The 13,628-nt window shown below is 40.5% G+C and overlaps 1 protein-coding gene across 1 annotated transcript in view; it reads left to right on the top strand.

Moving 5' to 3' along the window:
- The first annotated feature begins 315 nt into the window (after positions 1–315).
- LOC140725881 (interleukin-12 subunit beta-like) overlaps positions 316–13,628 on the top strand; it is a 28,115-nt gene continuing 14,802 nt past the window's right edge. Inside the window, exons 1-2 of the mRNA XM_073041821.1 lie at positions 316–356; positions 8,299–8,377. Of these exons, the coding sequence (XP_072897922.1) occupies positions 8,299–8,377 (79 nt within the window). The 5' untranslated portion in view covers positions 316–356. The remainder of the gene's footprint in view (positions 357–8,298; positions 8,378–13,628) is intronic.

The following is a 13,628-nucleotide window of genomic DNA, read 5'->3' on the forward strand; positions in this document are numbered from 1 at the left end:
TGGAAATCCTTCTCTTTTAGTCTATGTGGCACTTGTGGGTGGGGAAAATGTTTAATGTGGGGTTCAGGACAGGAAGGAAGTTGTATTCACTCTCAATGGATATGGGTAATGACTGTACTTTGAATAATCGGGCAATAAGAATGAGCATTAACCTGTATGAGGGGGTTTTAACATTTTTTTTCTCCTTTGAAGGTTCCTAGAAATGGAAGAATTTTTTGTGTGTAATCAGCTGTTCTCTGTCATGGACTGGCGAAATCCCTATTTGGTTATGAGGGGGCGTAATCTTGTATAAAGCTTCATCCACTGTCAATTGTGTATGTCTTCAGTGCAACACAAGGACAGACAAGGACTTCAAGGTAAGTCAAACTAGTTTTCAAATTCAGAGCTATCTTACGGTCTTGGATAACAAACATTTTAAAATTTAAGTTTAATTATGGTCTTATGGTTTAATTTCTCTTATGATGAAATTATGCTTTTTCTGTCCTTTTAATATAATAGTCACTTTTAGTTCTTTTATCTATTTTAGTTGTGAAAGTACAAATGTATAAAGAAATTTATCATATAAAGGGAACAGTTACGGTAGATATCCCTAATTAATACTTTGAAAGCGGAGAGACCATTTCGTCTGGGCAGATTTATTATTAGGTCTAACTGCCCCTTAAATACATGAACTATGGATTAAAAGCATTTTTTCTGTCCATTTATGAGAGGTTTCTGAAAATAATTAATTTTTCTTTAAACAAAATTAGTTCATGGTTAACCAGCGCCACAGACTGTATTGCTATTGCTTGAGTGTTGCAGGTTTTGAGTTCTGTTGCCTGGTAGCAAAGTTTAAAGATTTACCAAACCTTCTGTCATCATAAATTGCTGGATGATCATGGAAGTGTTGGAAAATCTCAAAAAAAGTCGATCAATGATAGGAATTTAAACTAAATGAAGTGAATGCTGGAAACACTCAACAGGTCAGTTGGGAAGAGAAATGGGTTGAAGACCCTTTGTCAGAGCCACTAGAATTGCTCCAACTCAGAGGAAGTGATTCAGCATTTTCAAGGTTTTCCCTATAGATCAGCTTAATGATACTCAGATTCAGATTCAGGCTTAATATCACTGGCATTTGTTGTAAAATTTTTTTTGTCTTTGTGGCAGAAGTACATCGCAATACATAATAATAGCAAAAAACTGTGAATTACACTAAGAGATACATAAAATAGTTAAATAAATAAGCAGTGCAAAAAAGCATAGGGAGGGTGGTGTTCATGGGTTCAATATCCATTCAAAAATCGGATGGTGGAGGGTAAGAAGCTGTTCCTGAATAGTTGGGTGTATGCCTTCAGGATTCTGTATCTCCTTTCCGATGGTAACGGTGTGAAGAGGGCATGATCCGGCTGATAGGGGTCCTTCATGATGGATGCTGCCTTTTTGAGGCATTGCTCCTTGAAGATGCCCTGGATGCTACGGAGGCTAGTGCCCACGATGGAGCTGACTAAGTTTACAACACTCCGCAGTTTATTTTGATCCTGTGCAGTCGCACCCTCCCTTCACCACCAACCACCACCCCCCCCCCACCGCCCATAAGCCAGTTTGAATGCTTTCCATGGAACATCTGTAGAAATTTGCGAATGCTTATGGTGACAAACCAAATCTCCTCAAACTTCTGATAAACTATAGCCGCTGTCGTGTCTTCTTTCTTTTTTCCCCAAGTAGCCCTGGAAGTTATTTTGCATCCAATTCTCCTTTGAAAGCCCTGGTTGAATCTGCCACCACAATCTTAAGTGTGTTCCAGAACGTAAAATATGTCTGCATTAGAAATGTATTTCCCACCATCTCCTGTGGATCTTCACTTTACATCTGATTTCTCAACATTTATTTCTGTTTACTCCATCTAAACCGATCTCTAGTAATCTGTCCCCAGCCTTTGCTGCAAGGTGAAAAACCCCAGCCTCTCCAAGTTAACTGCAGCTGAAATCTCCCAACCCGACAACCATTCTGAGAAATTTCTTCCGCAATAATACTCAGCAGGTCAGGCTGTAAACTGTGAGAGAGAAAATCTTTCAGGCTGGCCATCATTTCTGATACTCTTTAAAAGACCTCTGCATCCCACCCAAAGTTAGGTTGCCAGATTTCTGTGAAGTGGTCCATTCGGTGTTTGAACAATGCTTTATAGATGTCAACAACAATACTGTGTAATTTTGCACAGTACTGTATCTGTCAATGTGGAGTGGACAGCAAATTTATAAATCTGGCTGGAGCAAAGAATGTTGGGACTAGTGAGAGTGGAGCACTGTGGAGGGGTGTGGGACGGAGGGCAGAGAAGGAGTGCCAGGGCTGGGTTGGCACAGGTGAGCCACACCCAGCACTGAGACACCAGACAAGGTAATTTGATTCTGAATAATTGGTTTATTGATCATTACAGAATGTTTCTCTGGTGCTTCCTGCTCCCTCCCCTCTCCATTCCCCTTTTCCCAACCATGATTCCCTCTCAGTCCCCATTAGAGACCAATATCAGGTTCAGCTTTACCATCACTCACATACGTCACAACTGTTGCACAGTACTGTAACTTTCTTACCTTCTCAGCCTTTGTGTTTACCCTGTATTGCTACACTTTGTTCTTTCTCCTGAGAGGTGTCAAGAGTAAAGTTATTGCTGCAGAAATTGATTATTGACTGCAATCCCATTAAATTGAAACGAATCAAACGTTCTCTGCTCTGCAATAAGAACACTTCACATACATTCTATGCATTAGTGTGCTCTTAATCATTGTTAATTAATCACTGTTAATTAAGCTCACAACTTTATTAATTAAAACCTAGGTGAGCATCCTGAGTGAGTTGTTAAATGCTTGCTCAATATTCCTCTGCTCAATACCAGTGACTTTAGAAGTAACGAGATTTGCAAACCATGTGCCAATGGAACAGGAGATGTGTTCCTGAGACACCAAGGTATCAAAATAACTCCTAAGTGTTTTTTGATATGCATCAAAACATGACAACAACTTATTTCAATATAACTGGCAGGCTGAGGCTTGAAATGGCAGTAGTCAGACTGCACTTGGAGTATTGTGAGCAGATTTGGGCACCTTATTTAAGAAGGATGTGCTGATATTGGAGTAGGTCCAGAGGGTGTTTACAGGAATGATGCCAGAAATGAAAGTCTTAATGTATGAAGTGCGTTAGATGGCTTTGGGCTTGTACTCACTGGAGTTTAGAAGAATGGTGGGTGTGGGGTGGGATCTTATTGAAACCTATCGAATATTGAAACATCTAGATTGAGTTGATATAGAGGGGTTATTTCCTATAGTGGGGGTGTCATGGACTAGAGGGCAATGCCTCAGAATAGAAGGACGTCCCTTTAGAACAGAGATGAGGAGGAATTTCTTTAGCCAGAGAGGAGTGAATCTGTGGAAGTCATTAACACAGGTGACTGTGGAGGCCAAGTCATTGCATATATTTAAGGCAGAGGTTGATATGTTCTTGATTAGTTAGGGCATGAAGGGATACAGCGAGATGGCAGAAGAATGGAATTGGGAGATAAAATTAACTGGCCACGATGGAATGGTGGGGCAGAGTCAATGGGCCAAATTCTGCTCCTTTGTCTTATGGTCTCACGGTTTAAGCAATCTAAATGATTCTCCTTATTTTTTGAACAATAGTTATTTGTACCTTTAAAATTAGAGGGTATAGGTTTTAGGTGAGAGGGAAAGATTTAAAAGGGATCGAGAGGTAACTTTTTCACCCAGATGGTAGTGAGTATTTAGAATTGGCTGCAAGAAATGGTCAGAGTGTTCTCAACAGGCAGGTACATGATTGACATTTAGAAGACATGGACAGGAAAAGTTGAAAGCGATATGGGACGCATGTAAACTAATGGGACTAACTCTATTAGGCAGCTTGGTTGGCAGGGATGAATTAGACCCAAGGGTCTGTGCTGCATAACTGAATGACTCATCAAGGCTTTGATATTATGAAAGGATGGAGAGAGGAGATAAAGTGAAATGACTCTCCTTGACAAATGAAACAAAAGGAAGGAGAATACAGAATAAAGGTGATTTGACAAAAACCAAAAGTGACAAGTGGAAAATATTATTTTCTTCCCCTGGATAGTGGTGGACACAGAGTGAATTGTGGTGTTTGGCTCAAGAGAGTGTACCAGTGTTGGTGATTACAAAGAACAAAAATTAAAACACTCAGCGGCCACTTTATTAGGTACACCTGCTCATTAATGCAAATATCTAATCAGCCAATCATGTGGCACAAACTCCAAGCAAAACAGCATGCAGACATGGTCAAGGGTTGTTCGGGCCAAAAGTCAAAGTGGGGGAAGAAATGTGATCTAAGTGACCATGGAATGACTCTTGGTTCAAGTATCACAGAAACTGCTGATCCACTGGGATTTTCATACAGTCTCTCGAGTTTACAGAGACTGGCACAGAAAGCAAAACAAAAACATTCAAATGGCAGAAGTTCTGTGGATGAATACGCCTTGTTAAGAGAGTTCAGAGGAGAATGGCCAGACCGGATCAAGTTGACTGGAAGATGACAGTGACTTAAATAACCATGCATTACAACAGTGGTGTGCAGGAGAGTACATCTGACCACAAAACACATCAAACCTTGAAGCTACGCTGCAGAAGACCAAAAGCATTTACTGAATTATAGGACTGAATACAGGGGGTACTTGAAAATGTAGATGCTGAGTAAAACTGAATAGCACCTACCGTGCAGTGACCATTATGTGATTTATCACTCTTCCCTTTGTATACCTCAGAATTAAACCATCATTTCAAAATGTTGTGGTTACCTCAACACGAAACTGGAACCCACAAGCTGATGACTCAGAGGAGAAAGTAATTCCGAGTTACAGTATAGCAGGCACCTGGTGCCTGGGACCGAACTTAGCTCTACACATACAATAAAATAAATTTATTACAGATGCTATTACAGTCTTTATCCATACAGAGTGGGTCACGGTTTATTTATGATGTATTTGGTGCAAGGGTCCAGAGATACTTTGAGTTTAACTGTTATGTTATTGTTCTCGTCCTTTTGAGATGAATTCTAACATTGCATTTGTGTTTCTTATCACCGACTCAACCCTGCACAAGGACTCCCAAGCCCCTTGCTCCTCTGATTTTTCTATTTTCTCCCATTTATAAAATAGTCTCCACCTTTATTCCTTCTATCAAAGTGCATGACCATATACTTCTGCACGCCATATTCCACCTGCCATTTCTTTCCCATTCTCCTAATCTGTCCAAGTCCTTCTGTAGGCTCCTTGCTTGCTCAAAACCATCCGCTCCTCCACCTATACTTGTATCTTCTACAAATCTGACCACAAAGCCATCAATTCCGTCATCCAAGTTATTGACATCTATTATTGTTAGCCACTGCAGACCCACACAAGAGTCTGTAGTGTGCTTCATCTTTCCGGTGTATGGCGCTGTATCTCGGTAGTACACAGTACTCCCACTGTCCAGTTTATGATGTCAAACATCTCCAGTTTACAGAAGTAACTCTGTCTGCTTTATAATATTGCATCTGTTCAGAGTACAGAGACAACTCTTAATTGCTTACAGTCACGGACCCCCAATCATTAGCTCCATGTCTCATCATTTCAGAGTGTCTCCTCTCTTAAGCTTACAATGCTACATCTCTCCGGTGTACTGTGCGACATTCTGCATTTTATAGTATTACAACTCTCCTGTGTACACTGGGAAGCAGCTTCCAGGCCATGCTCTCTTCTCGCTGCTTTCATCGGGAAGGAGGTACAGGAGCCTTAGGCCCCACGCCAGCAGGTTCAGGAGTAGTTATTACCCCTCAGCCATCAGGCCTCTGAACTGGTGAGGATAACTTCACTCACCTCAATTCTGAACTGATTCCACAATCTATGGACTCACTTTCAAGAACTCTACAATGCGCATTCTCAATATTTATCTCAATATTATTTATTTATTATTTGCTTATTTTTTCATGCTTGCAGTGTTTGTCTTCTTTTGCATATTAGTTGATTGTTCGTCATTGTTTGCGTGTAGATTTTCATTTATTCCATTGTGTTTCTTTGCAGTTACTGTAAATGCCCACAAGAAAATCAATCTAAGGATGGTATATGGTCTCATATATGTACTTAGATGATAAATTTACTTTGAACTTTGAAATTTCTCCACTTTATGGTATTAATCTCTCCAGCATACAATGCGACTTTTCTCCGCCATATGGTGCCACACTCATCCCATGCAGAGTGTGACATCTCACCACAGCTTGAGAAATCTCGAAGTTTTTAGTTTCGTTTCTCTCCTGTGCATTGTGCTAAAGCTTTTCACCACATACCCGATAAACTGACATAAGGCCATCAGGCATAGAAATAGACTTAGGCCATTTTTGTGGGTTGAGGTTGTCTGAAGTTTGACAAGTGAGAGCAAGATTTGAGCAATCGATAGGCATCCATGGATGATAAACTTACCAGCATCTGGTTGCCCCATTACAAGAAATTGTAGAGGCTTTGGGCTCTGGAAGGGGTGCATAAAAGCATTGTAGCTAATACTCATTAAACCAGAATGATGGACCATAAGACCATAAAGCAAAGAAGCAGAATTTGGCCATTCAGTCCATTGGGTCTGCTTCGCCATTCCATATTGTCCCTCTCAATCCTAGTCTCCTACCTTCTCTCCATAAATTTTGACCACCTTACTAATCAAGAACCTTTCAACCTCTGCCTTAAATATACCCAGTGGCTTGGCTCCACAGCCATCTGTGGCAAAGAATTCCACAGGTTCACCACCTCTGTCTAAAGAAATTCCTTCTTCTCTCTGTTCCAAAAGGACATCTTTCTATTCTGAGGCTGCACCCTCTAGACTCTTCCCCCAATTTAGGAAACATCCTCTCCATATGCTATAGATGTAGAAATGACATAGATGGTGAAAAGAGACTGCCCTTTGAAATCTTCTGCTGATTAAAATGCCATTACCTCCTGAGCCAGCTCTTAAATTCTTGCTTTGAGTCACTGGTTGACTTCTGATCCTGTTATTAATTTCCCCTCTGAACTGGCTGGCCTGCGCTTTTTGCTTAAGTACATGAGTCACATCTGGAAGTAGAGCAGGGTTCGCTGGTGAAGACTTACTTAGCCAGATTGCATCCTATTCAGGCGTGACTACAGAGTGCAATTCCAGGGCTAAATGTGGGTGAAGTTGAGGTAAAACTCGAGGTGTGGCGAGTAGCAGATGTGGCAAGGAAGAGAGATAGAGGGGATGAGTTAGAGTGCACAGGGACGCAACGGCATATAACTGTATATAGTGTGTGCTGTTGGTGACTGTTTGTACCATGTTTGCACATTGGCCACAGAGGAGCATTGTTTCAATTAGCTGTATACATGTGTATCGTTGAATGACAATAAACTTGAATATGAGTCCATGGGGACTGGTTTACATTCTAGGTAAAATCTGACCAGCATAGAAGGCAGGAGAACAAAAAAAAAAGAAGAGAAATGGGGAGTTAGATATCAAGCTAAACTTATAGTTTTGAATATCTTTTTCTATGGTCAGCAATAGTGGGAGGGTCACCAAACTGCCTCCACTGAGGTCCCATGCTACCACTAACAAGATGCCCAAATTTCAGTGTATTCCCACTTCTTACAGTCACACTTCACGCTGATCAGCTCATTTTGTTTTCAGTTCTGCTACTTAATTCATTCACACTCTCCCTCTTTCTCTCTCTCTCTTCCTCTTCTCCTTTCTCTCCCACTCTTCCTCTTTCCCTCTTCCTCTCCATCCCCTCTGTCGCTCTCCCTCTCACTCTCTGCTTCCCCCTTCCTCTTCCCCTCTGTCTCCCTTTCTCTCTCTCTCTCTCTCTCTCCCTTTCTCTCTCTCTCTTCCTCTTCTCCTTTCTCTCCCTCTCTTCCTCTTTCCCTCTTCCTCTCCATCCCCTCTGTCGCTCTCCCTCTCCCTCTCACTCTCTGCTTCCCCCTTCCTCTTCCCCTCTGTCTCCCTTTCTCTCTCTCTCTATCTCTAATTCTATCTATCTTCTACTCACACAAAAAGACAACTCCCTACACTCGTTTTTCTTCATCTTTTGTCAATCATCTTAAACCTCATCTCTGTAAGAAGAGAGTTCCTTTTTGTCCATCACCCTGACTCTTTATGATGTTAAACATTCTTGAAGTCCTGAAATGTTTTTAATGTCTAAGAGGGTAATTTAAAATATTGAAATAAGGATTGGGTGGGCAATAGTACATTAACGGGCTAGAAGCTAGACAGTGCTTTGAGTGGAAATAGAAAACGTTGGTGACTGTCTCTTTCTCTCCTTTAGATGGATTACGTACTTCAACTATTCATTTCCTTCACTCTGCTGGGAAGCTATTTGGCACTGGACAGATACCCAGAGAACCGTAAGTGTCGCAGCAACTGATCTTCAACCCACTGGGATCTAGGATTAGAGGGAATTTTGAAAGAAATTCTGGTGATAGCAGCATGAGTAAAGTGTTAATCCTTTAGAAATCCCGCAAACATGTTATTGACAGGCTGCTTAGGAAAGATAGAAGGAGATCGATTGAAAGTTTGCAAATAGAAATCGGTGTTAATTAATGTGAGAGGAAGGGTTTGAGTTAAGGAAACATCCAGGAATTTATTCAGAATGCACCTGGACTGCGTTTTCTCTGCAGCTGGTACACTTTATTCTGCAGCAATACACTCAAAATGCTGGATGAACTCAGTAGGTCAGGTAGCATCAATGGAAGGAAGTAACCAGACCACATTTTGGGACAAGGCAAGGTTTTCAGCATCTACAGAACCTCTTGTGTTTTTTGATTCTTCAGTGTTATTGCTTCACCATGTCCAGCTTCAGTGCATTGTGCAATGATTTGATCAGTAAGAACAGGTATGCAAGATGTGCTTTTCACTGTATCTTGGTACCTAACTTTATCAAGTCTTAACCACTCTATCAAGGTCTTTCAATATTCGATAGGATTCAACAAGATCCCTCCCTCATTCTTCTGAATTCCAGTGAGTACAGGCCCAGAGCCATCAATTGGTCCTCATATGGTAACCCTTTCATTCCTGAAATCACTCTAATGAACCTGCTCTCAGCCCTCTTCAATGTCACCACATCACTTCTAAGATAAGGGCCTCAAAAGTGCTCACGATACTCCAAGTGAGGCCTCACCAGTGCCTTACAAAGCCTCAATATTACATCCTTGCTTTTATATTCTAGTCCTCTTGAAATGAATGCTAGCAATGCATTTGCCTTTCTCATCATAGGCTCAACCTACAAGTTAACCTTTAGGGAATCCTACACAGGACACCAAAGTCCCTTTGCACCTCGGATTTTCGAATTTTCTCTCTGTTTAGAAAATAATCTATGCTTTTATTTCTTCTACCAAAATGCATGAGAAGACACTTCCCAACACTGTATTCCATTTGCTATTTCTTTGCCCATTTGCTTATTTTCCTATCATCTGCAAACTTGGCCACAAAGCTATTAATTCCATCATCTAAGTCATTGACATATACTGTAAAAAGAAGTGGTCCCAACACAGATCTCTATGGAGCACCACTAGTCACCAGCAGCCAACCAGAAAAGGCTCCCTTTATTCCAACACTTTGCTTCCTGGAAATCCATCAATGTTCTATCCATGCTAGTATCTTTCCTGTAATACCATGGGCTCTCATTTTGCTAAGCAGCCTCATGTGTGGCGCCTTGTCAAAGGCCTTCTGAAAAGCCAAGAATGCAACGTCCGTTGATACCCTATTATCTATCCTGCTTGTTACTTCTTCAAATAATTCCAACTTGTTGGGCTAGATTTTCCCTTGAGGAAACCATGCTGACTTCAGCGTATTTTAACATATGCCTCCAAGTATCTCGAACCGAAACCACATCCTTAACAATCGACTCCAACATCTTTCCAAGCACTGACTGGTCTATATTTTCCTTTCTTTTGCCTCTCTCCCTTCCTGAAGAGTGGAGTGACATTTCCAATTTTCCAGTCCCTTGGAACCATTAGTCTTGCCTCCGCAATTCCTTCAACCACCTCTTTCAGCACCCAGGGGTATGCACCACCTGGTTGAGGCGATTTATCCACCTTCAGACTTTTCTGTTTCTCAAGCACCTTCTCCCTAGTAACGCTAACTTCACTCAAACCTCTGGCATACTGATAGTTTGCACAGTGAAGACTGATGCAAAATTCTTATTCAGTTCATCCACCATTTCCTAGTACCCCCATTGCTACATCTCTAGCATTATTTTCCAGTTGTCCGATATCTATTCTTGCCTCTCTTTTTCTCCTTATATATCTGAAGAATCTTTTGATATCCTCTTTAATATTATTAGCTAGCTTACCTTTGAATTCCATCTTTTCCAGCTTTATGACTTTTTTTGTTGACTCCTGTTGGTTTTTAAAAGCTTCCCAATCTTTAACTTTCCACTAATTTTTGCTTTATTATATGCCCTCTCTTTTCCTTTTATGTTGGCTTTGACTTCTCTTGATTGCCGCAGTTGCACCATCCTGCTGTTAGAATACTTCTTCTTTGGGGTGTATTTACCTTGCTCTTCCAAGTTGCTCCCAGAAACTCCAGCCATTGTTGTTATGCTATGATCCCTGCTTGTGTCCCCTTCTAATCAACTTTGGCGAGCTTCTCTCTCATGCCTCAGTAATTCACTTTACTCCACTGTAACACTGATAAATCAGACCTTAGCTTCTCCCTTTGGTGAATTGGTGAATTCTATCATATTATGATCACTGGACCTTAAGGCTCTCTAATCAATTCTCCAATCACCCAATGCAGAATAGCTGATGCCCTAGTGGACTCACCATGAGCTGTTCTAAAAAGCCATCTTGTAGGTATTCTACAAATTCTCCCTCTTGGGGTCCAGCATCAACTTGATTTTCCCAATCTACCTACATATTGAAATTCCTCATCACTGATGTAACACTGCCCTTTTGACATTCCTTTTCTATCTTCTGTTGTAATTTGTAGTCCACATCTTTGCTATTGTTCGGAGGCCTCTTTATAATTCCCAACAGGTTATTTTTTTCCCTTGTAGTTTCCTTGGTCTACCCACAATAATTCTACCCAATGTCACCTCTTTCTAAGAATTTGATTTTATATTTTATCAACAGAGCCACTCCACCTCTTCTGCCTACAAGCTTGTCCTTTTGGTACAATGTGCATCCTTGGAGGTTAAGCTCCCAGCTACAATTTTCTTTCATCCACGACTCATACCTGCCAATCTCTAACTGTGCTATAAGTTCATCTACCATATTCCATATACTGCATGTATTCAGATATAATAACTTCAGTCCTGTATTCATCACCCTTTTCAATTTTGTCCTGCTTTTACATTGCAACTCTTCCTGTTGACTTCAATTTTCCCCTATCATCAGTGTCTCCTTGCTAGCAGTCTCACTGTACAACACCCTCTGTTTGTAACCCAACTGTGTGTATGACAATAACAACCAATTCCAATTCTCACGCCAGTAGATGGGGAAGACTTCTAACTCAAAAACCTAACAGAATTGGGTTTCGTTTTGATTAATCTAATACAAAAATGCTTCACATGGAAAAATATTCAGGCTTCAGACATGGCACGAACTTGTTACCCTAAATAAGGATGTGAAAATATGTAGAAGGGTGGGTATTTTTTTCATCAGAACATGACAGATTCCAAAACGAAGAATGGACTAGAAAGGTTGTTTCCAGTATATAATCAGAATCAGAATCAGGTTTATTATCACTAGCATGTGAGGTGAAATTTGTTAACTTAGCAGCAGCAGTTCAATGCAATACATAATATAGAAGAGAAAAAATATTAATAATAATAATAAATAATAAGTCAATCAATAATACAGTATATAGATATTGAATAGATTAAAAGTCGTGCAAAAAACAGAAATACTGTATATTAAAAAAAGTGAGGTAGCGTCCAAGGGTTCAATTGTCCATTTAGGAATCTGATGGCAGAAAGGAAGAAGCTGTTCCTGAATCGCTGAGTGTGTGCCTTCAGGCTTCTGTACCTCCTACCTGATGGTAATAGTAAGAAAAGGTCATGCCCTGGGTGCTGGAGGTTCTTAATAATCGATGCTGCCTTTCTAAGACACTGCTCCCTGCAGATCTCCTGGGTACTTTGGCTAATACCCAAGATGGAGCTGACTAGATTTATAAACCTCTTCAGCTTCTTTCAATCCTGTGCAGTCACCAGCTCTTCCATACCAGACAGTGAAGCAACCTGTAAGAATGCTCTCCATGGTACATCTATAGAAGTTTTTGAGTATATTTGTTGACAATACCAAATCTTTTCAAACTCCTAATGAAGTATAGCTGCTGTCTTGCCTTCTGCGTTGATATGTTGAGACCAGGTTAGATCCTCAGACAGCTTGACACCCAGGAACTTGAAACTGATCACTCTCTCCACTTCTGATCCCTCTATGAGGATTGGTATGTGTTCCTTTGTCTTACCCTTCCTGAAGTCCACAATCAGCTCTTTTGTCTTACTGACATTGAGTGCCAGGTTGTTGCTGTGGCACCACTCCACTAGTTGGCATATCTCCTGTACACCCTCAACAAATCTTAACAAGGAGAATGTCAAAAAAGAAATAAAATATCCAGACCAAAACAAGGCAAATGTTTGTTCCCAACATTGTTTCCTCTCTGTGGGCGTGCAGCTGCACAGTAACTAAACTGCTCTCGTGCACATAGCGTTTGTTGCTGCACAGCTGGAATAAAGACTGACGACAAAAAGCTTACAAAACAGGAAAGATTTTTTTTGTTGTACTATATTTTGTTATACCTTTAATTGAGCAATAAAATCAAAAGTACGTGGTTTTTCAATCTTCATTCTAATTATTCATGGCATACATATTACCAAAAGAAACTTTTAAAGTGCCATGCAGTTTTCAGGCCTGCTCAGAGCAATGGTTGGTTTGTGCAGCCGCAAAAAATATTAGAGGGAATGTTGGTTTGCAATATAAGCTTTTTATTTATTACTATTTGTTCTTCTCAATACTTGCAGTCTCTCTTCCTTTGCTTTCCATTGTTTGTGTATAGGTTTTCATTGATTCTACTGTATTTCTTTGTTCTACTACAAATGCCCACAAGAAAATGAATCTCAGGGTTGTACAAGGTGACATATGTACCTTGATAATATACTTGAAAATTGAACATCAAAATATTTTCAGTGAAAATGTTCATAGGCTGTAGAGTTTATCATTAGGATTAATACTTGAGGCAGAAGTAGGGTTAATATTTAAGATAATATTGCAGAGACACAAAGGAGTTTTAAAAGAATCTTAGCTTTGAAATTTGGCTGCAGGATTTACAATGTGTCACAGAGACTATTTGACCCCATGTCTTCCTACGTTACTTTCAGTACTGCCTAGATGACAATAGAGCAGTTGTGGACTTTCTGTTCATATTGATGAGATATTTTATAAGGCATTGGTCAGACCGCACTGGAGTATTGTGAGAGGTTTTAGGCCCCTTATCTAAGGATGGATGAGCTGCCAATGGAGAGGATCCAGAGGAGATTCACGAGAATCATCCCAGGAATGAAAGAGTGTTTGATGGCTCTGTGCTGGTACTCGCTAGAGTTTAGAAGAATGAAGGGGGGACCTCTTTGAAATCTATTGTATATTGAAAGGGCTGCAA

The sequence above is a fragment of the Hemitrygon akajei genome, chromosome 4, assembly GCF_048418815.1.
Source record: "Hemitrygon akajei chromosome 4, sHemAka1.3, whole genome shotgun sequence".
NCBI classification, from domain to species: Eukaryota; Metazoa; Chordata; class Chondrichthyes; order Myliobatiformes; family Dasyatidae; genus Hemitrygon; species Hemitrygon akajei.